The sequence below is a fragment of the Urocampus carinirostris genome, chromosome 9 (genome assembly GCF_059441175.1).
Source record: "Urocampus carinirostris isolate Australia breed hairy pipefish chromosome 9, RoL_Ucar_1.0, whole genome shotgun sequence".
In the NCBI taxonomy this organism is placed as follows: domain Eukaryota; kingdom Metazoa; phylum Chordata; class Actinopteri; order Syngnathiformes; family Syngnathidae; genus Urocampus; species Urocampus carinirostris.
The window spans coordinates 35,715,931-35,737,170 of NC_142357.1; the positions used below are offsets into that span (position 1 = coordinate 35,715,931).

Here is a 21,240-nt window from a genome sequence, read left to right on the forward strand (position 1 = left end):
CTTGACTACAAAAGAGGAAAATAAGAAAATAATAGCAAAAACCTTGTTTTAAATAAAGAAACAAGTTAAAATTAGGTGAAATATGATTAATCATACCTGATAAAATTTCAAATTTGCAGAAATATCTAAACTGTAATGTGTTTTCTTATCAAATTTTAGAAAAAAATAAAAAATAAAACAATTAAAAAAAAAAAACACTTTTACAGACATGCATGTTTTTAATCTTATTTTTTCTTATTTAATAAATACATCTTCAATATCTTCTATTAGGAAATACTGTATGAGAAAAAAAATGTGTTTTAATTTACTACTAAAAAATTCAAAAAATACAAGATAAAAAATTCCTAGTATGTTTGGTTTCTAATGAGTAAATCAAGGTAAAATAAAGTAGATGAAGATCTATTGAACCCAAAATAATACGATTTGACAATTCTGCTTATTTTAAGGATATTCTAAAAATATATAGGTTAAAACATTTAAAATATTGTCCTTCGATTTAAGTATTACTTGATCATTTTGAGTATTATTTGATCAATTTTCTCTGTATTTTAATGTTTCCTGGTAAAATAAAAACACACTTTATAAAGATAAAATACAGATATATAAATAAATGAAAGAGGACCAATTGAACAGTTTTGCCTTCCTCATTGTGTTAAAAAAATAAAGAAACTACACCCCCTATTCGGAGAAACTTGAAATAACCACACCATCAGACAAAAGCCGCTCCCTCACACTCCCCCACATTACTCCTACATAAAGAAATTTGACAAAACATGGGTGTTAATCCCTTAAAACACAGCAGCTCATCCAGGAATTACGTGACAATCAAAGCACTACTACTTAAAAAAAAAGAAAAAAGGAGATTCAGCTGTCTGTCAGAGGGTTTCTATCATGACAGTAACTCTTAAGCTCCATTCAAGCAAATCCCGCTCAAATCATTTATTTGATACGCGGTTTGAGCCATATCATCCTCTTCCTATTGCCGCGTCAAAGATAGCCTTTCCCTTTATAGATTTGCCAGAGATTTAATGTGATTTGCTTGGGAAATACTTTAATAATCTAATCGGACGAAGTGAGCTTTTCGAAAAGAGCTCCTCTCGAGATCACCGGGGGCCAAGTGATTAAGACATACCGGGATGTCGATTCTCGAATGGTGGCGTGTCGGAAATTTGGATAATAAAAAGTTCCTTTATATTTATCAGGTGTTTTCAGATGGTGTTCTACTGTTAAAACTTTGTTTATTGCTGAAACCCTTGCGATATGCAAAGAAGCTCACATTTCTCTTTCAAGGATAATGGATCATGGTCACACGGCTACTGTAATTTTAAACAGACCACCAAAAAAGAGCCGCAACTTGTGACACAAAATTTGTTCTCTCGTCCTCTGCTCTCGGGTGTAGTCGTCTGGGGATAATGAAACTCAGCAAAAACAGCAAAGTCCATTTTAGGCGTGCTGCAATGGCACGCTTCAGCGGGCCGATCAAAAAAAAAAAAATGCACTCTGCATGACTCTGCTCTCATAAAAGGGTTAACTAGCGATAATGGATGAAAGCCAGTGCATTTCATTTAAGGCACGCCTCCTGATAAAAGGGCCTTCTGCTAGTCTCTGCTTGCAGCAATATGGGTTTGGTAATACTGAGTCCCGGCCAAAACAATGCAGTTCATTTTGGACAGGCTTTAACGGCAAGTTTCCCAGCAAAAGTGGCGTATGCTGGTTTCTGCTCGCAGCAATATGAGATTAGCAATAATGGATAGTGGCCAAAACAGTGCAGTTCAACAGCCTGAACCCCCCGAAAAAAGCCCCCACTCTCAGCAATAGGCGATCGGGTAAAATGGATCGCGGCCGCACTAGTGCATTTCACTTTTTGGTACACAGAACGGCAAAAAACAGCCGCAATGCCTGACAAAAATGCACTCTGAGAGCTTTGCTTCGAGCAAAACCCGGAATAATGAATTTCAGCTTAACGAGTAAAGTTCACTTTTTGGTGGACATAATGGCTAAAAAATGTCTCCAGGTCCCGTAAAAATGTGTTCCACCAGCCCAATGTTTCTGCAATAGGCGACCAAGGATGATAGATCACGGCTGCATTTGTGCAGTTCAGTTTAGACAGGAAGTACCGGGAAAAAATGAGCCGTGGTCGTAAGTACAGGTGAACAGAAGTTGAGCAAGTTGTATGTCATCTGTATAGTGATAAATTAACCCACCAAATGACAGAGGATTCAGTATAGTCCTAACTTGAGAGACAGCTTTTCAGAAAATCTGTAAGATTTGTTAGGGTTTGATATTATACAAATAATCCCTCGATGGTTTAATAGATTTTTCTATACATTTTGTGGAACAATGTTTTTATATTCTCCTGAAAAAAAAAGAACAACTGAGTTTTTTTTTCACATAACAGATCTACCTTTTATAGACACTTCCTGTTGACCTATTTTTTTACGAAATCCAAATTAAATTCCCAATACTAGGCAGTCCTCTAGGTTTACCAAGCGTTCTGGAGGAAACCACTATGCAACACCTGGCTTAGATCAAAACATTTTCAATCTTCCTAAGTGGGGGTAATAAAGATGCAACAGAAGTGACAAACACTAAAGAAAGGATTGTCCATAGTGCAAGAGAGCAGCAGGAGGGTTTGAATGAGCACAAAGAGTGCACAAAGAGATCTTGAATGTTTATGGTGCCGCGGCGGAGAGTCTTTGTGCCTTTCTCGTCTCCTGTGCAAACGGCACCTTTGCATGGTACTGGGAACAGTAAACATTAGCTGCAGTTTAACCTGCTGCCTTTTTGTTCCCTCCCACATCAACATAACAATAAAAAAAGCCTTAGTAGTGCAAGTTTGTTCAAAAAAATAACTGCTTTGAAGTGTTTCATTTTTGTCAATGAGAGAAACCAGAAATCAAGGCAAACTGGCTTCACTTTTTTGGTTTTACAAATCTCCTTTTTAATGGTTGACTTGAAACAGACTGGGTCACAGCTGTTGGAAAGGATTTAGACCAGGGTCCTTCCTAATTGTCTTGAGTCTTATTTTAAGCACATCTCAAATATTTTGAAGATTCTTCATCCTGTGGAGCGAACCCTGACCTGGTCCTAATACCCTTCTTTTATTCGCACAAGGCTCTAAGTTTTGCTTCATGAGAATTCAAAAGATTAATAATTGATGCAGTAAAGAAAAAAATAAACATGTTTTAAAGGGTAGTCTCTTCTAATGCAGCATAATTCTTAATTATTTTTTTAATAGAAATGTATTCATTTTTCTTTTTGTTTATTTCCCCGGATTACATTTTGACTGTTGTGGTTAAAGGACAAGCAAAACAAATGAGATGAAGCCGTTTAAAGTGACAGTAGGTAATAAAATTGAATAGTCTTCATTATAATTGATTACTACGTAGTGTACATTGTTTTCAACAAGATTAGATGTAGCAACCCAGAATCCACAAATAATTCACCTCTTTGAATGGAGGTGAAACGTGAGCATTTTAAAAAGACACACTATGGAAACCCTAAGGATACCACGTGGCAAATTTAAGAATCCTACTTCCATGATTTCTCCATTAGCAAGTATTAATTACAGCCAGCGACATGAAAGGTGGTGGTTTTTCCATGCCAACGAGAAAAAAAGACGGAGCAAGCTAGACACAACTGGAGCGTCTGGACAGAGCAAATAGCTGGAGTTGGATAGACTTGGTGGCTAACTTTAGCAGATAGCAGGAAAAGCTACTAAAATGTTTAGTAACTATTGCAAAAGCAATGACACTGAAAGAAGAAGCAAGCCCATTTTTACACAGAGCAGTTAACAACAATAGCAGCTATCAGAGAGCGGCTAACATAAGTGGCTAGAGAAGGAAACAGTGAAAAGTAGGGCTATATACTTGAATTGTCACTAAGCAACGTTATTTTTCAAACTTAGCTCAGAAAGGCGTGTGAGACGAAAAGACAAAGCAAAGTGTATTCAAAGAGTAGCTAACAATCACAAAAGTGGCTAGCGGCAAGCCAGAGCCTGCAGCCAAGTTGCTAACATGAGTGTCTAGAGAAGGAAACAGTGGGGGGGAAAAAAGCACTCGATGCCTGAATCATGTAACTCAGTGACGTTCACTTCCTTGAACAGCTGTGGAAAGCTGAAGTAAAAAGAAAAGTGTATTCATATGGAGAAGCTAACAAAAAACAATAGTAGCGAACTATAGCCTGGAGTTAAGTGGCTAACATGAGTGTCTGAAGAAAGAAATGGAGGGGAAAAAAAACCCTGGATACCTGAATCATGGGACTCAGCGATGTTAGCTTGCAAAATCAGTTATGTAAGGAAAGTGACAAAGCAGGAGCAGCCAGGAACAACCTGCAGCAAAGTGTCTAACATAAGTGGCTAGCAAAGGCAACAGTGGAAAAAAGGGACAGATACCTGAATTGTAACTAAGCAACATTCTTTTGCAAAACCAGCTGATGAAGGAGAGTAACTCTAAAAAGACAAATAAAAGTGTATTCACCCAGAGTAGCTAACAATCACTAAAGTGGCCTGCAGGGAGCCAGAGCCTGCAGCCAAGTGGCTAATACGAGTATCTAGAGAAGGAAACAGTGCGGGGGGGAAGCACAAGATGCCTGAATCACGTAACTCGGTGACATTCACTTGCATGACCAGTTGTGGAAAGCTGAAGGAACGAGCAACATTTATTGTTTACGGATAAACTAACAATGGCAGCAAGCTATATCCTGCCAGTATGCAGTGGATAACATGAGTGACTAAACAAAGACACGGGGTAAAAAAAGCACTAGATCCCTAAAATCATAGGCCTCGGCAACGTTCACTTGCAATATCAGATGTGTGAGGCTTGTGACGAAGCGGGAGCAGCTAACAATAAAAACAGCAACTAGCAGCGAGCCACAGCCTGCAGCAAAGTGACTAACATGAGCGGCTAGAGAGGAAAACAGTGGGAAAAAGTCCCAGATGTATAACTGAAGGGTTTTGGCTACCGACACATGCAGTGCTCAGTTGTGTTCGATGAGTGGTCGTTAAGCGCCCAAAGAACCACCTTAACAAAAAGGGTCATCCAGGCTTCCGTAGTTGTAAAATGGTGGCCAGACATCTAAAAGGGTATCTCAATGTGTGTAATAGAATTACAATTTTGTAAACCTATGATATAGCACGGGCAGCACGGGGGCGCAGTGGTTAGCGCGTGTGCGGCACAGTTCTAAGGTCTTGGGAACCTCCTGTGTGGGTTCAAATCCAGCTACCGGACTTCCTGTGCTGAGTTTGTATGTTCTCCCTCCCGTGGGTTGCGTGGGTTTTCTCCGGGCACTCCGGTTTCCTCCCACATTCCAAAGACATGCATTTCAGGTGGATTGGCCGGTCCAAATTGTCCCTAGGTGTGAATGAGCGAGCGAGTTGTCTGTCCCTGTGTGCCCTGCGATTGGCTGGCAACCAGTTCAGGGTGTCCCCTGCCCACTGCCCGATGATTGCTGGGATGGGCTCCAGCACCCCCGCGACCCTACTGAGGATAAGCGGTGCAGCTAATGAGATGAGATGATATAGCACAAATATTTTTGCACATTCTTTGAAATCAATGGCATTTTGTTCAAAGGGATTAAGTGTTTCTTCATCATTAGGGGTCGCTATAGAACAGACATTGGGCTTTTTATTTTAGCTCTCCAACTATTGTGTCCAATGATTACATCAAACCAGCCTCCAATGGTTATCACGAAAAAAAGAGCAGTCAGCACATTTGTGTAATATTGTTAAATAGCACGTATCGCCACTGAGAATCGGAACGTCTTCCCAGCCAAATTGCTGCAAACGCCGGGCGAGAGTCCAGGGAAGCGGCGGCTGTCATTAAGTGTGTCTCCCTAATGTTGTTTTTTTTTTTCGTCTCCCCTAATGTCATTATTCCCCGCTTACACAACACCTTCAGCCAAAATCGCTCCGAGCTACAACTACTTTAAAGAGGCCTTATTATTCCTTAACATAAAAGCGTATTTTTGTTCCGTGGCGCTCATTAAAAATTGATTTTGTACGCGAGCAAAAGTGGGAGTATAAAAAAAAACAAAAAGGTGCTTACTGCAGAGTTAAAATAACAGCGATGAGGGAAAATGAAGCCATTTAAAAACTATTTTCGAAATGCGGGTCGCCCCAAGCTCAGCACGTTGTGTGGATCGCGATCTACTGAGGTAGTACCGGTTGATCATGAAAATGTTGCTGCGCTGTAATGGTCAAATGCAGCATGTCGGAATGGACATCAACATTCCTCATGCAGCACAGTAACAAATAGGAGTCTTCCAAATTGTTGTATTTGAAGGTAATTAAATTGTAGATGAAAGGTATATCTCGTTATAGTTATGTCTTTATGAAATGAAATGATCAGCATTTATATAGCGCTTTTCAAGTCAAGACTTCCCAAAGCGCTTTACAGTGTGATTCACATTTCCCAATAGCGGCCGTGCAGCCATGTAAGGCGCTAACCTGCTTATTGGGGGTATTAGGGGTTCAGTGTCTTACCCAAGGACACTTTGACATGTAACACGGAGGAGCCGGGATTCGAACTGCGATCTCATGATCCCAAGAAGAGCGCTCTACCTCCTGAGCCACTGCCGCCCCTTTAAAATAAATATTTTTAACCGATTATGTATTGAGGTGTGAATGAACGAGTGAGTTCAGATAGCTGGATGGGCTCCAGCACACCCGCGACCCTACTGAGGACAAGCGGTGCAGATATATATATAGATGATCTATATATAAAATAAATATATTTTAACTTATCATAGAATGAGTATTTGATTATTAACAGTTAGAAATGTAATGTATACGTTTGCATTTTCAATTATTCATCATACAATGTAGTATCTCAGTTATAGACCTCCACAATTTATAGATGAAAGGTATATTACAGTATGTTATTAAAATGAACACCATTTTTACTTTTAATGTAATGAGTATTAACGATTAATATTTCAAATGTAACATGTTTACATTTACAGTTATTTATCTTGTATAAGCGCAGTAATAAATAGGTGACCTACGGATTTTGTACAAGCAGATTTTGATTTAGCTAGTTTTTGCTAGAATTAAAGAGAGCACAAATAATTATTTTGAAAATAACCAAAATATTTTGTATCTTTTTGTGGTGGGTAGATAATTTTGCCTTGGTCATTTTGTAAGTAGTGCTCATGCTGACAAAGTTTGAACACCCCTTTTGTTGTAATTATAAAACGTAAAAAGAATCCTCAATAAATGTGGGAATAATTCAATGTTTTGCATTTTTTTGCAGAGGGTAGATCATTTTAACTCGCTCATTTCTCACATTCCTCACAAATTCCAAAAAATGCATTTCAGGTTTATTGGCCGGTCCAAATTGTCCCTAGGTGAGAATGAGCGAGTGAGAGGCGTCTCTTTTCAGTGAGCTGTACCAAAAGAGCTGGTTTTCTAAATACAGCTGTCCTCTTAGGTGCAACCAGTTGGTGTTGCTGCACATGGCAACATCATAATGACTGAGAGCATTTCATATAATTTAATTTATTCCGTGGTCGATAGAGTGAACGACAAGAAATATGGCAATGGTAACAATTGCAAGCATTTTCAAGCACTTCACCCAGAATTCAAGCATTTTCTTGACCTTGAAAACACAACATAAAAATTCTTGCATTTTCAAGGATTTCAAGCCCCCGTTACGAACCCTGATGACTCCAGGGTGCTTTTACGTCTTCATGTGCGGTGAGTGGCAGCAGTTAAGCGCCGACACGACCTCTTACAGAGACGTCTTCTTAAACGTGGCAGTCAGATATGAAACACGGCGCTAAATGATCCTTCTGAATAATGGATCAGCGCTGGCGGAGATATGGAAAAGTCCACCTTTGTCAGACTAATTGCCATCACCATGGCCGCCAAGAAATCGGCTGGCCTTCAAACGCAAACAGAGCGCCTGTCAATCAAAAACGGGTTGCCCAAGGTTGCGTCAGAGGGTACCGTGTTGGTTCTTTTTTTTTTGATTGTTAAAAGTTGGATAAGTAACTTAAAGTGAATAAATCCAAACTTTTGCCACAAGAAGATGGACCCCTACAATCTCTGAGTTTGTGGTCGCTAACAAGCTTGAGATAACAAGCTAACCACAGTTTACTGCAATGATTATAAAACCAAAGCTCAATCTGTTTAAGCATTAGAGTAGATATTTTTTATTTTGAAAAGTTGGGTAAAATTAAGTAACTTGTATAAAATAAAGTGCAGCCCATTTTTACAGATTGTTGATACCAATCCTTAACCAGCTCAGTAGCCTAGATGGTAAGGCGCCCGCTTTGAGACTGGGAGGTTCGGGTTCGCGCCCCGGCCGAGTCATTCCTAAGACTTAAAAAGTGGTCGGCGGCGCCCTCTCTTGGCTGCGGCTGCATCGGGTCAGGTGCAATCGACATTTCGTTCTGTGTACATTGTTACACAGAATGACAATACAAGGAAATTATTATTATTATTATTATTATTATTATTAAATATTTTTATTTCCGTGTAGAAAATGTTCTTAATTACCTACTCATTTGCTAAATTATTGTTGTATTTATTTCCGACTTATTTTCTTTCCAATTCTAAAACTTAACGTTATTTTTATAACTTAGTTTGTGTGAAAAAAAAAAAGATCTCTCGCTATAACGCGGTTTACTCTTCACAGTTTCGCCAATTCATGGATTTGCATCATGCGTCGTGTTGTCCATTCTGATTGGCTAAACAGTCCTGAAGATAGGAGTTATTGGTTATTAATAAGTAATTGCTTACAGTATACCTTTATTTGTTAAATGAAAATGAAGGGTTTGTTCTTTGATTTGAATGCATTGAAAAATATTTACTGTATAAAAATTATAACAAATCATCTATCATTGGTTCATTTTAGAACCAATACAAACAAAAAATCACTTGAATGTTTTAATAAGAGATTTTCTTTTGGCAAACCCAATTTGGCCACACCTCACCCAGACCCTCCCTCCAGCAGCCCCCAAGAAAATAGAGTTTAAGACCCCTGCTTGATGTAGGTGTCCAAAAAAAAAGGCATGGTCCTACCTTGGTCAGGCATCTGGCAAACATTGGGGGGCACAGTCATGTTGAGCATGTCGTTAACAGCCGTGTCCACGTAATGTCCTCGCTGGACGTCGTGTTCGCTGTCCGTCTGGTCGCTTTCTTCATGGCCGCTGTCCTTCAGACTGTTCCCCTCCAGGTCCTTGAACGTCGACGTACTGTGCCACAGAAAAAGCCGCTGATTAACTGTCATTATTCTTCCCTCCCCCTTCTGCCTTTTTTTTATAGGTTTGTTTCTGTGGATGCTTATTGTCATTCCCTTAAACAGGGAGCGGGAAAAAATATATATTTTTTGCTGTTCTTTTATATTGAAGATCTTTCCCAGAATTAAGTTTTTAGATATTTTTATGTTTCATTTTTCCATTTTATTTTTCCTCATGTTTTAGACCAATTCCATTTTTTTCTGTTGTATTTCATTTATTATTTTTTTTCAGAAGTGCATTCCTACAATTGTCATTTTTGTTTCCTTTTCCCCCATTTTTTTCATGGCTGGGGGTTATTATGCTTTGTTTTATTGAAATATGAATATTTTCCCCTGACGATTAAGGCTTCTACCATTTAATTTATATTTTTTCTATGTTTTTCAATACATCTTTTGCTGTAAGCTACTAATTTGGATGAATACAACTGGACCACTTTTCTGTCTATATATTGTTTATTAACACTGTTTACAGTTCAAATGTTTCCATTTTTTACTTGTTTATGTGCAATTAAGGGCTGTACAAATAAACATGACTTTATCTCTGGCATTTTTTTCTATTTAATAAATAATTGTTAACATCAATTTAAATTTAAAATAATTTCCTCTTTCTTAAAAAAATTCTGAACACATATTTCATTATGCATTTTCATGACATCCTTTTAGAGCCATTGACAAATGGGGAACACAGGAAAAATGACCCTATTAACAGAACATATTCAGTGACCAATCCAATTAACCCATAAAAAAAACCTTTCTCCAACAGACACAAAATGTTGAAAGAACACGAATGTTGTTTTTCCTAAGCAAAATGTTAATGAATATTTCAGAATTGATGATAAACAGTTTTTAAAAAATGTACACAGGTAAATAAATAAATGAATAAATAATCTTGCGAGAAAAGCAATATTTTGGGACAGACAATGACCACATTTTTGATGGACTGCCTTCAAGGGCATCTTGAAAAAAAACAGGAATCCGCTCACTTCCATCAGACAAATACTGCAGTAATCAGGAATTCCGGGAAGGAAGATGGATGCCGGAAGTGCTGGAGGCATGCAAACGGAGCATCTGCCTTGCGCCGGGGGCTCTCAGTCAATAAAGTGGGAGAAGGGGGGACTACAATCAACAGCTGCAAAGTAACAGTAGTGTTGATTTCCCCTCGTTTGTGTTCCATCCCAGCGGAACAAATTCACATTTGTAAACAACATTAAAGAGCTCCAGAATAAATCAACGTGTTCTTGGAAGAAATGGGGAAGGGGGGATCTCAGAAATGAAGGGCATTCCAAGGTAACTGCATCCTCAAACATTCCCCTATCGGAGGCTAATACTGACCTTCTGATGTTATCACTGTAATTGCACCTGTACCGGACCAAGGTGGGGGTGAGTAAGGGGAGAAACCGAGGGTCGCCATGCTCCTGAGGGGGCTTTCTTTGTGGGAATCTGCACTTCAATGCTCTTTGTTTACATAAGTGCAGGAAATCTTCAGAGGGGAAATTGTCATAATGGGACTTACGAATGGGGGGGTGCACACAAAAGAAGACCTACATTGTGGCAAGGCTGCAGGTAACAAAGGGACAATTGTGGAATCAAATGGAGCCCCCTCCTCCCTGCAAAAATAAAAAAATACTCGGCAGCCGGAGGGAATTATTTTGACCCGTGTGCCAATTTCCTAACCCTGGCTTCCCACGCCGATGCCCAATTGTCTGAAAATGTTGGCTAGTGCTTCCTCCCACGTTCAAGGATGAAGATTATACTTTTGGGGACAATGTGTTTGTCTGTGAAGTGCTGTGAAATTGACTGGCGACATTTGTATTTGTATTTTTTTTTAGATTTGCTCTACTTCCTCATAAAAGAACTGGCTGTTGTTCAACCAAGCATGATAAAAATATAAACAAGTGCAAATAAGCAGTCACAATTAAACAAGACGATAGTTTGACGCCCTCTCCCACCCAACAATATTAAAGCTCAAAGGGTCAGTGCATAATATTTAGTGCCTCTTAGTGGTACAACAGGATTCCTACGGATAAAGGCCAGTTAGATTCAAGACTTTTATAATCCAATTCAAGACCAAGTCAAAAAAAAAAATAATAAATAAATAAATAACCAAAACAAAATAACACAAATATCTCTTGCACACGTTACATCAGGCCTTGTACTCATTACCTGGCACAGCTTTTAGCCACTTCATTAAATGTACACTTTTCCATGGTTCAAAATAAATGTCTCCTTCCGAAGATGCTATGTGTATTATGGGTAGTCCTAAGACATGCGTCTGCCCCGAAAGGCTTGACTGAAACCACATCACCGTTTATATATTTCTAGTTATTGTGGTTACGTGATGCTGCCCAAAAAATAAATCGGCAAATTATTTAAAAAAAGACAATTGATAAATGTTACTGAATCTTTTTAGTTCAAACATATATTAATATGATTCATGTAGTTACATGTTTAAAACTTTTGAATATTGGATTTGGGAAATTTTAATGCCAATCAAGGCCTTACATTGAGAATAATGAAGTAATTGACTTTTAAGACTTTAATGGGAACCCTGTAGAAAAACCTACAGCCCAAAAAAAAAAAAAAAAAAACATTGATTTGAATATTTGGCAAAATATACATGAACTATCATACAAGTGTTCATTTTTCTATCAAAAAAAAAATATTCATTTTATATATTGGAATCCTACCTAGCGGTCGCTACTAAGTTTGTCTGCCATCTTGCTGCCAAACTGTGCTGTGGCACTGTATTCCATCGCCTTACACAATGCAATGCCATCTAGTGATTAAATATTACAAATATTATTTAAAGGGACAGTGTTTTTTGTTTGACCACTAGATTTCGCTTTATGGTGTGGTGTATCCGATAAAAAAGTGCTAAAAGCACAATAAAGAATACAAACTAGAAAATAAAAGTGAATAAACTGCATCATTTTACTCACAATGTTTTTGGCCTGCCTTTTGCAATTTTTTGGGGGTGGAGGGTAGCTAGCATGTAACGGCTACTAGCTGGCTTAATATAGTGTTTTGTTAGAAGATAGTAATTGCTCCCCACTAGTTGGTGGCTGGATAAATGGACTGCCTTACTAGTAGCTAGTAGTGGTTAGCAGTTGCTACATGCTAGCTACTACTTGCCTAAATCTACTGCCTAACTAGTTGCGGATAGTAGCTGCTACATGCTAGCTACTAGATGACTAAATCTACTGCCTTACTAGTACCTAATAGTGGATAGTAGCTGCTACATGCCAGTTACTAGCTGGCTAAATCTACTGCCTTATTAGTAGCTAATAGTGGATAGTAGCTGCTACATGCCAGTTACTAGCTGGCTAAATCCCCTGCATTGCTCGTAGCTAGTAGTCCATTTTAGCTGCTACATGCTAGCTACTAGCTGACAAAATCTACTGCCGTACTAATAGCTAATAGTGGATAGTAGCTGCTACATGCCAGTTACTAGCTGGATAAATCTACTGCCTTGTTAGTAGCTAGTAGAGGGTATAAGCTACAACATGCTAGTTACTAGCTTGATAAATCTACAGCCAGGTTAGTAGCTAGTAGTGGTTAGTATCTGCAAAGGGTTAGCTACTAACTGGCTAAACCAGCTGCCTTGTTAATAGCTAGGAGTGGATAGTAGCTGCTCTACTGCCTTGTTAGTAGCTAGTATAGAGTAGAAGCCACAACATGCTAGTTACTAGCTTGATAAATCTACAGCCAGGTTAGTAGCTAGTAGTGGTTAGTATCTGCAACAGGTTAACTACTAGCTGGCTAAACCAGCTGCCTTGCTAATAGCTAGGAGTGGATAGTAGCTGCTCTACTGCCTTGTTAGTAGATAGTAGAGAGTAGAAGCTACAACATGCTAGTTACTAGCTGGATAAATCTACTGCCAGGTTAGTAACTAGTAGTGGTTAGTATCTGCCACAGGTTAGCTACTAGCTGGCTAAACCAGCTGCCTTGCTAATAGCTGGGAGTGGATAGTAGCTGCTCTACTGCCTTGTTAGTAGCTAGTAGAGAGTAGAAGCTACAACATGCTAGTTACTAGCTTGATAAATCTACAGCCAGGTTAGTAGCTAGTAGTGGTTAGTATCTGCCACAGGTTAGCTACTAGCAGGCTAAACCAGCTGCCTTACTAATAGCTAGGAGTGGATAGTAGCTGCTCTACTGCCTTGTTAGTAGCTAGTAGAGAGTAGAAGCTACAACATGCCAGTTACTAGCTGGATAAATCTACTGCCAGGTTAGTAGCTAGCAGTGGTTAGTATCAGCAGCAGGTTAGCTACTAGCTGGCTAAACCAGCTGCCTTACTAATAGCTAGGAGTGGATAGTAGCTGCTCTACTGCCTTGTTAGTAGATAGTAGAAGCTACAACATGCTAGTGACTAGCTGGATAAATCTACTGCCAGGTTAGTAACTAGTAGTGGTTAGTATCTGCCACAGGTTAGCTACTAGCTGGCTAAACCAGCTGCCTTTCTAATAGCTAGGAGTGGATAGTAGCTGCTCTACTGCCTTGTTAGTTGCTAGTAGAGAGTAGAAGCTACAACACGCTAGTGACTAGCTGGATAAATCTACTGCCAGGTTAGTAGCTAGCAGTGGTTAGTATCTGCTACATGCTAGCTACTTGCTGGGTAAATCTACTGCCTTACTAATAGCAAGTAGCGGATAGTAGCTGGTACATGCTAGATACTAGCTGGCTAAATCTACTACCTTGCTAATAGCAGATTGTAGCTGCTACATGCTAACCACTAGCTGGCCAAATCTATTGCCTTGCTAGTAGTGGATAGTACCTGCTACATGCTAGCCATTAGTTGCCTGAATTAACTTATTTGCTAGTAGCAGATTAGCACCTGCTAGCAACGTTTATATAATTATATGACCCGCTTTAAAATAAATGCTATTTGCATCATGTTAACTATGAAAATAAAATAATTCCTATCAGATAAAAGTAGAATCCCGCGCTATGCCTAACTCGGTAATCTTTCTGCATCGTTTTTTCATCATCCTAATGAATTGTTTTTCTTTTTTTTTTGGCATATTCCAAATCCCAATTATCCTCGCTCCCAAAACAAACCGCTGCAAGGATTCCTGTGCTCTCATTAGATAAAACAATTACAGGTAACAATTGTAACAAGGTGCTTGGAAGCAAAATAATAAGTAACTTACCTTTTAATGAGGTGGGCTCTGCTGTTCACGTAACTCGAGTCAATTGAATAATTCTCCGTCTGAAAAAAATAACAGGGCAGGGGCGGAGAGAATAATGCATTTTAGTACGAGAAACTTTAAAAACGATGTTTTTTTCGAAAGGAAGGACATTTTTACAGGAGCAGATTTTTAAAAAACCAACGAAGAAGAAACGAAAACAAGCGTCACCAAGCCACGCCCACACTGGTCCGACCACCCTTATCAAAACATTAAATAAAATGTCCTTTTAATTCAGGAAACAGTTACAATATGAATTTCTTTTCAGAAATTTTATTATTTCCCATAAAGGATTTTCTCTTAAAAACATGAAAAACAAAATGAACACAGTCGTCACGAAGCCACGCCCACAATGGTCTGACAACTATAATCAAAACAGAATACATATATTTCAAAAAGCCCTTTTCATACAAGACACTTCAACAACAGGACATTATTTTCTGAATTGCTGTTATTAACCATAAATGAGCGTCTTAAAAAACATTAAAGAAAAAAAAATATTAAACACAAGTAACCAAAAACCACGCCCATACTTAGCAGACCACCAAAATCCAAAGGGAATTTAATAAAAAAATCAAATTCGAAAAAGCACTCCTCATACGTGAAATTGTAACAACTGTAATTTTTTGGGGCGGAGGGATATTAATTACCACAAAAGAGGTTCTCAAAAAAGAATTGAAGAAGAAAACAAAAAATGTAAACACAAGCATTATGCCGCGCCCACATTAGTCAGACAATCATAATCAAAACAGATAATATGTAGATTAAAAAAAATAAAAATTAAAAACACCATTCAAAAACAAGAAGCTTTCACCAGTATTGGTTTTCATAAACAATTTTACCCCAGAAAAAAAATACATTAAAGGAAAGAAGAAAAGAAAACGCGAGTGTCAGAAAGCCACGCCCACAATGGTCAGACCACTGAAATCATAAGAGTATTTATAAAATAAAAATTAAAACACTTTTGATAAGAGAAACAAACTGAAGAAATTATGTTCCATAAAGAAACATCTTTAAAAAAATACAAAATATTAAACACAAGTGTCACAAAGCCACACCCACACTAGTCGGACTACCATAATCAAAACAAAACTAATAAAATGAAACAGTAATAAATTTATTTATTGAAGGAATATTGTTTTCCATAAAGGACGTTCTTTGAAAAACATTTTTCCTAAAACATAATTATTAAAAAATAACATCACAAAGCCACACCCTGAATTGATCAGACCAAAATAATCAAAAGAGAATCTATTAAAAAATAATAACAGAGTAAAAAGTTCCTCCTCCTCTCCACTCTCCTTGCCACCGGCTTACTTCCAACACATTTGAAAAGATTACGGATTAATGTGTAGAAAATGAAATAAAAAAACACAGGGTGAGAAGGAGATGAAATTAAAAGCGCACCGGGGGGGATCTTAACGCCACGATTGGAGATGAAAAGAATATTCCAGAATATGCATGCGATAGATCTCTGACCCACATTACTACGCAAAGTTCAAAGGAATCTCGCGTTTACATTTTGCTCGCCGTTTATATTTGGGGAGGATTTATGGACCCCCGACATGTTTTTGGAATGTGGGAGGAAACCGGGGAGAACATGCAAACTCTGCAAAGGAAAGACACTACCTGGATTTGAACCTGTGACCTCAAAACAGTGCTGCGGACGTGCTAACCACTCATCTCCCGTGTGAATGTTAAATAACAGCCTATTTCGTATAAAATAAGGTATTAAATATGTATTCATTATTTTTAAATATATCAATTAAAAATTTAATCATAATGTTTTTTTATTTGTTCGGATAAGGCAAGACACTGGATCCCTAATGACCCCAGTAAGCAGGTCGGCGCCTTGCATGGCTGCTATTGGTGTGTGAGTGTGTGTGTGTGAATGGGTAAGTGTAAAGCAGATTGTAAAGCACTTTGGGAGGTCATTAACTTGAAAAGCGCTATATAAATGCAGACCATTTACCATTTACCATAAATGGTCTACACTTATATAGCACTTTTCAAGTCAATGAAAACCCCCCAAAGCACTTTACAATGTGCTTCACACTTACCAAAAGAAAGAACGAGAGAAATATAAAGATAATAAGAAAAAAAAGAAAGAGAATGAGAAAGAGAAAGAAAGAGAATGAGAAAGAGAAAGAAAGAGAATTAAAGAGAGAAAAGAGAGAGGGGAAAACAAAGAGAAAGAAAGAGAGAGAGAAAAATAGAAAAAAAAACAGAGAAAATACAGAGTGAAAGAGAGAGACGGATGGGAAGAAAGAAAGTAAGAAAGAAAGAGAAAAAAGAAAGAGAAAAAAGAGATGAAGAGAAAGAAAGAACATTAAAGGAAAAAAGAAAAAAGGAAGAGATAAAGAAAGAGAAAGAAAGAGAGAGAGAAAGACACAAAGAGGAAGAGAGAAAAGATAAAGTGAAAGAGAGAGACAGGGTGAAAGAGCGCAATAGAGTGAAAGAGAGACATGAAAGAGTGAAAGTGAAAGACAAGGTGTTGTTCCGTGAGCCGGATTAAAACCCCTGATTCTGCCCGCAACCCGCGTTTTTGACTCCAGTGCTGTCACCATTCCACGTGAGAAGTGTGTTTTGCGGATGCGTGTGCGACCCAAGCCCCGCCCCTTCTTTGCCTACTGGCGCCACACCTGCGCACATGCACCTGCAGCATTTTGGGCAAGTCACGTGACCTAGGATTCTACATCCGTAAATTATTCATTCGGAAAGAGGGAAATTATAACTTAAGGGGCTGTAATGAATTCATAATCCCAAAGGGGAGAACCTCCAGGAAAAGTATGTGTGTGTCTGTGTGTGGAGTCAAGCTCTGGAACGGATTGCAAGACGAGATCAAACGGTGTCCAACTATTCACTTCATCAGGTTTAGATACAAAGGAACATTCCTGGCGGAATACAGAGATAGGGAAGGGTGGGGTATGAGTGGTGCGGGAGATTGGGAATAGTGCGTCAAGTTAACTTTGTGTTATTGTTGCTATTCTTTTATCAAAACTGTTATTATTATTATCATTAGAATTGTTGTTATATCATTGGTATATTTGGTGGGGAAGATGAAGGGGTAGGTTATATATGCATTTGCTTCTTACTACCCCTTTTCGAATATATTCATCTCATCTCATCAGCCGTACCGCTTATCCTCATTAGGGTCGCGGGGGGGCTGGAGCCCATCCCAGCCATCTCCGGGCAGTGGGCAGGGGACACCCTGAACTGGTTGCCAGCCAATCGCAGGGCACACGGGGACAGACAACTCACTCGCTCATTCACACCTAGGGACAATTTGGACCGGCCAATTCACCTGAAATGCATGTTTTTGGAACGTGGGAGGAAACCGGAGTGCCCGGAGGAAACCCACGCAAGCACGGGGAGAACATACAAACTCCACACAGGAAGTCTGGAGCTGGATTTGAACCCACGACAGGTTCCCATGACATGAACTGTGCCGCACAAGCGCTAACCACTGCGCCGCCGTGCTGCCCGGTTCGAATATATTCTGTAACGTTATTTTGTTGTTGAGTTATTGTTTTTGTTGTTCAAATAAAGTTTTCATTCATTCATTCATTCATGTTTTTTTATTTTAAAACAGCTCATTCTGTCAATCAAAGTTGTTGACTTGAGGCCTTTGCTTGATCCTTAAGATCGATAGTAGCCACACCTCCTATAGTTTAATGACAGCAGATCTAATTATCCTGTAATACTATACTGTATTGTGGCTAAATATAGGGTTTTTCTGGTAGATAGTAGAAAGTATATCTACTTGCTAATAGCTACTATGCAGGAGTAGCTCGATAATAGCTACAATTTCAAAATTGTTGTCACCATCAGTGATTTAGCAAGCTAAATAAATAGCATTTTGAACAAAATCATTTCGTTAAATAACAGACAGTATTTTTAGAATAAAAAAGTATGTTTTTATTTGAAAATGACTCCTTCTGTCAATCAAAGTTGTCTGGCCGAGCCTTATCTCGATCCTTAAGCTCGATTACTTTTCCTGGATATTGGTCATGACTGTCCTCTAGCTCCGCCTCCAGTGGTTTGATTGACACCAGGGGTCATTCTGAAATATAAAATGGCTGATGTGAAAAAGGACGCTGAGATCTCATCTCATCTCATTAGCTGCACCGCTTATCCTCAGTAGGGTCGCGGGGGTGCTGGAGCCCATCCCAGCAATCATCGGGCAGTGGGCAGGGGACACCCTGAACTGGTTGCCAGCCAATCTGAGATATCATTATGAAAACGTAACATATTCTTGAATATAAAAATTCTGAAATATTTAAAGAAAGAAATAGTTTTCAAATAGAGGTATATACAATTCTGAAATATTGAATTATAACATTTTAATTAATACAGCACCTAAAATCTAAGGAGTATCGATACGTCTCGCAGGGAGCGGTCGAGCTGCATCCGAAGGCCGGAACGATGCCTAAAACGGCTCCCTAATCGGGTTGGACAATATGATGTGGGGACCCGAGTGGCCCCAACTCCACTTCCCATAATTATTGTCCCGTTTCATCCGGAGGACCGCAGGGAAGAATGTGATAGATCACTCTGTCACCGCCACCGAAGGTGCGAAGGGGGGTTTAACAGGTGATGCGTCCCCCATTTTTTATTTTTATTTATTTTTTGACTTTTGCATCCTTTAATAAAAGCAGGGGTCACCGGGACAATGGACTCCAGAGAAAAAGCAATCTCCGTTAAGAATTCATTTGCCTCCCTCGCTGGGCACGACACATAGTCTGAAGTGGGCAACGTGGCCAAAATGCAATAAATAAAATAATATTTTGGAAAACAAAAAATCATATATTGTATACTTTCATATATTTGCTAAGTAACACATGATCATGTAAACTGTCTATTTGATTTTATAATAGAGTGTCATTGCTGATAATGTAATTACTATTGCTTCAAATCGATTTTTATTAATATATTTATTACAAAATAGCTGTCCAGTATGGAAGCCCCAATTTGCCAAAATGTAATAAATAAACCAACCCCATTATTTATTAAATGGCAGGTAATTATGTATATTGAAATCTAGTATTCTCTTTAAATATAATTTATAACATAGCAGTCCGTGAAGAGTATGAAATTGCCAAAAGGCAATAGATAAAAAATATTTTGAAAAAAATAAATGTAAATATATATTTGCCTAATAATTATGAAATATGGCTGTTCATTTTTAAAACGGAGTGTCATTCTTATTAAAACTGTACCTATTTATTTTATACTACTATATTTTTTATATAATTTACAACACACCGTTTTAGTTAAAAGTAGCCCCAAATTGCCAAAAGTCAAAGAATAAAGCATCCGTTTGGGAAAAAAACTACATATTTGCTAAATAACAGGTTATCATGTAATGTGGTTAATCATATCTAAAATAGGCTTCCATTATTATCAAACAAATACTTACTGTTGTATAAAGTATATCTTTAAAAAATAATCATTTTACATTTAAGAACATCGAACTCTTCATTTTATATAGTGATTTAGTTTAAAAAATACTTTAACAGGGAAAGTTTTTGTTAAAAAAAAATATTTTCCTTGTTTTCAAATTTTATTTTAAGAACGCAGTTATACAGAACATTCAGGTTTATCCATTATCCATCCATTATCTGCACCGCTTATCCTCAGTAGGGTCGCGGGGGTGCTGGAGCCCATCCGAGCCATCCTCCGACAGTGGGCAGGGGACACCCTGAACTGGTTGCCAGCCAGTCGCAGGGCACACAGGGACAGACAACTCACTCGCTTATTCACACCTAGGGACATTTTGGACCGGCCAATTAACCTGTCATGCATGTTTTTGGAATGTGGGAGGAAACCGGAGCGCCGGGAGGAAACCATGAAAGCACAGGGAGAACATGCAAACTCCGCACAGGAGGGCTCGCAGCTGGATTTTATCCCATTACCTCAGAACTATGGCGCAGATGTGCTACCCACCCATCCGCTGTGCCGCTGTTCATTAAAATCTATATATTTCTTCTTTAAGAATTACGTTTTTTTACCACTAGGTGGTGCTAAAAAATACACACCTGAAAGAATAGTATAAACACATTAATAGTGAAATCCTATTTTAAAAAAGAATAGCCAAACGACATATTGACCTCTTGTTTACAAGGTAGTTTCTGTCGAGGTGTTTTTGTTGCGCGTGCAGGTACGTAAAATTCTTAGATGTGCTCGGATAAAGTCTTCCTTTTTCATTTTTTGGGGGAGTTTTGGTTGGCATTTGGATTGCATTTAAAACAGTCCTTTTCTTACTTTCACCAGGACTGAAAGAAAACCTCAAGCATGCGCGTGGAATCGTTCTCCTCCCCTCCCACTCCCATCTCCCACCTTTCCTTCAGCGTAATGCATTCTATATTGAGAGTAAAAGTAAGATAAAAGCAGATAGGCGCGGTGGAAAAAAAAGGCTCTTTGAACTCGGTTGGGCTTTTTTAACAAATACATAAGAGAAATAATCTACTTTCAACTTTTTAGTGAATTCTTTATGTTGTTGTTGCATTTTGGTACTCCCAGGCTTCCATAGAAGGCGGGGCTAAATTCTTTCAACGATAATCACCGGACAAACTCAGCAGATTTTTTTCCCAGGACAGTAAAAAACGTCCCAGCTGCCTAGCTTTCAATTGAAACGAGGACGGGCAGATGGAGAAATAAGCACTTATAAGAAGGATAAAAATAATAAAAAAATAAAAAATCGCAAGCATAAAAAGTGTCAGTGCCAATCTGTTCAATTTATAGGTAGCGACTTTTCTGTTGTGTTCTCTTTCGTCCCGCTGTGACGGAAATAAAACGGCGATAAAAGGAGACGTTGA

General features: G+C 38.6%; 1 protein-coding gene across 3 annotated transcripts in view; it reads right to left on the reverse strand.

Moving 5' to 3' along the window:
• Positions 1-21,240, reverse strand: part of pcdh19 (protocadherin 19) — a 164,559-nt gene that overhangs the window by 36,282 nt on the left and 107,037 nt on the right. For all 3 annotated transcript variants that reach the window (XM_088343593.1, XM_088343594.1, XM_088343592.1), the window contains 2 exons: positions 14,387-14,445; positions 9,023-9,195 (listed from right to left, as the gene is read on the reverse strand). In XM_088343593.1, coding sequence (XP_088199719.1) covers positions 9,023-9,195; positions 14,387-14,445 — 232 coding nt within the window. The remainder of the gene's footprint in view (positions 1-9,022; positions 9,196-14,386; positions 14,446-21,240) is intronic.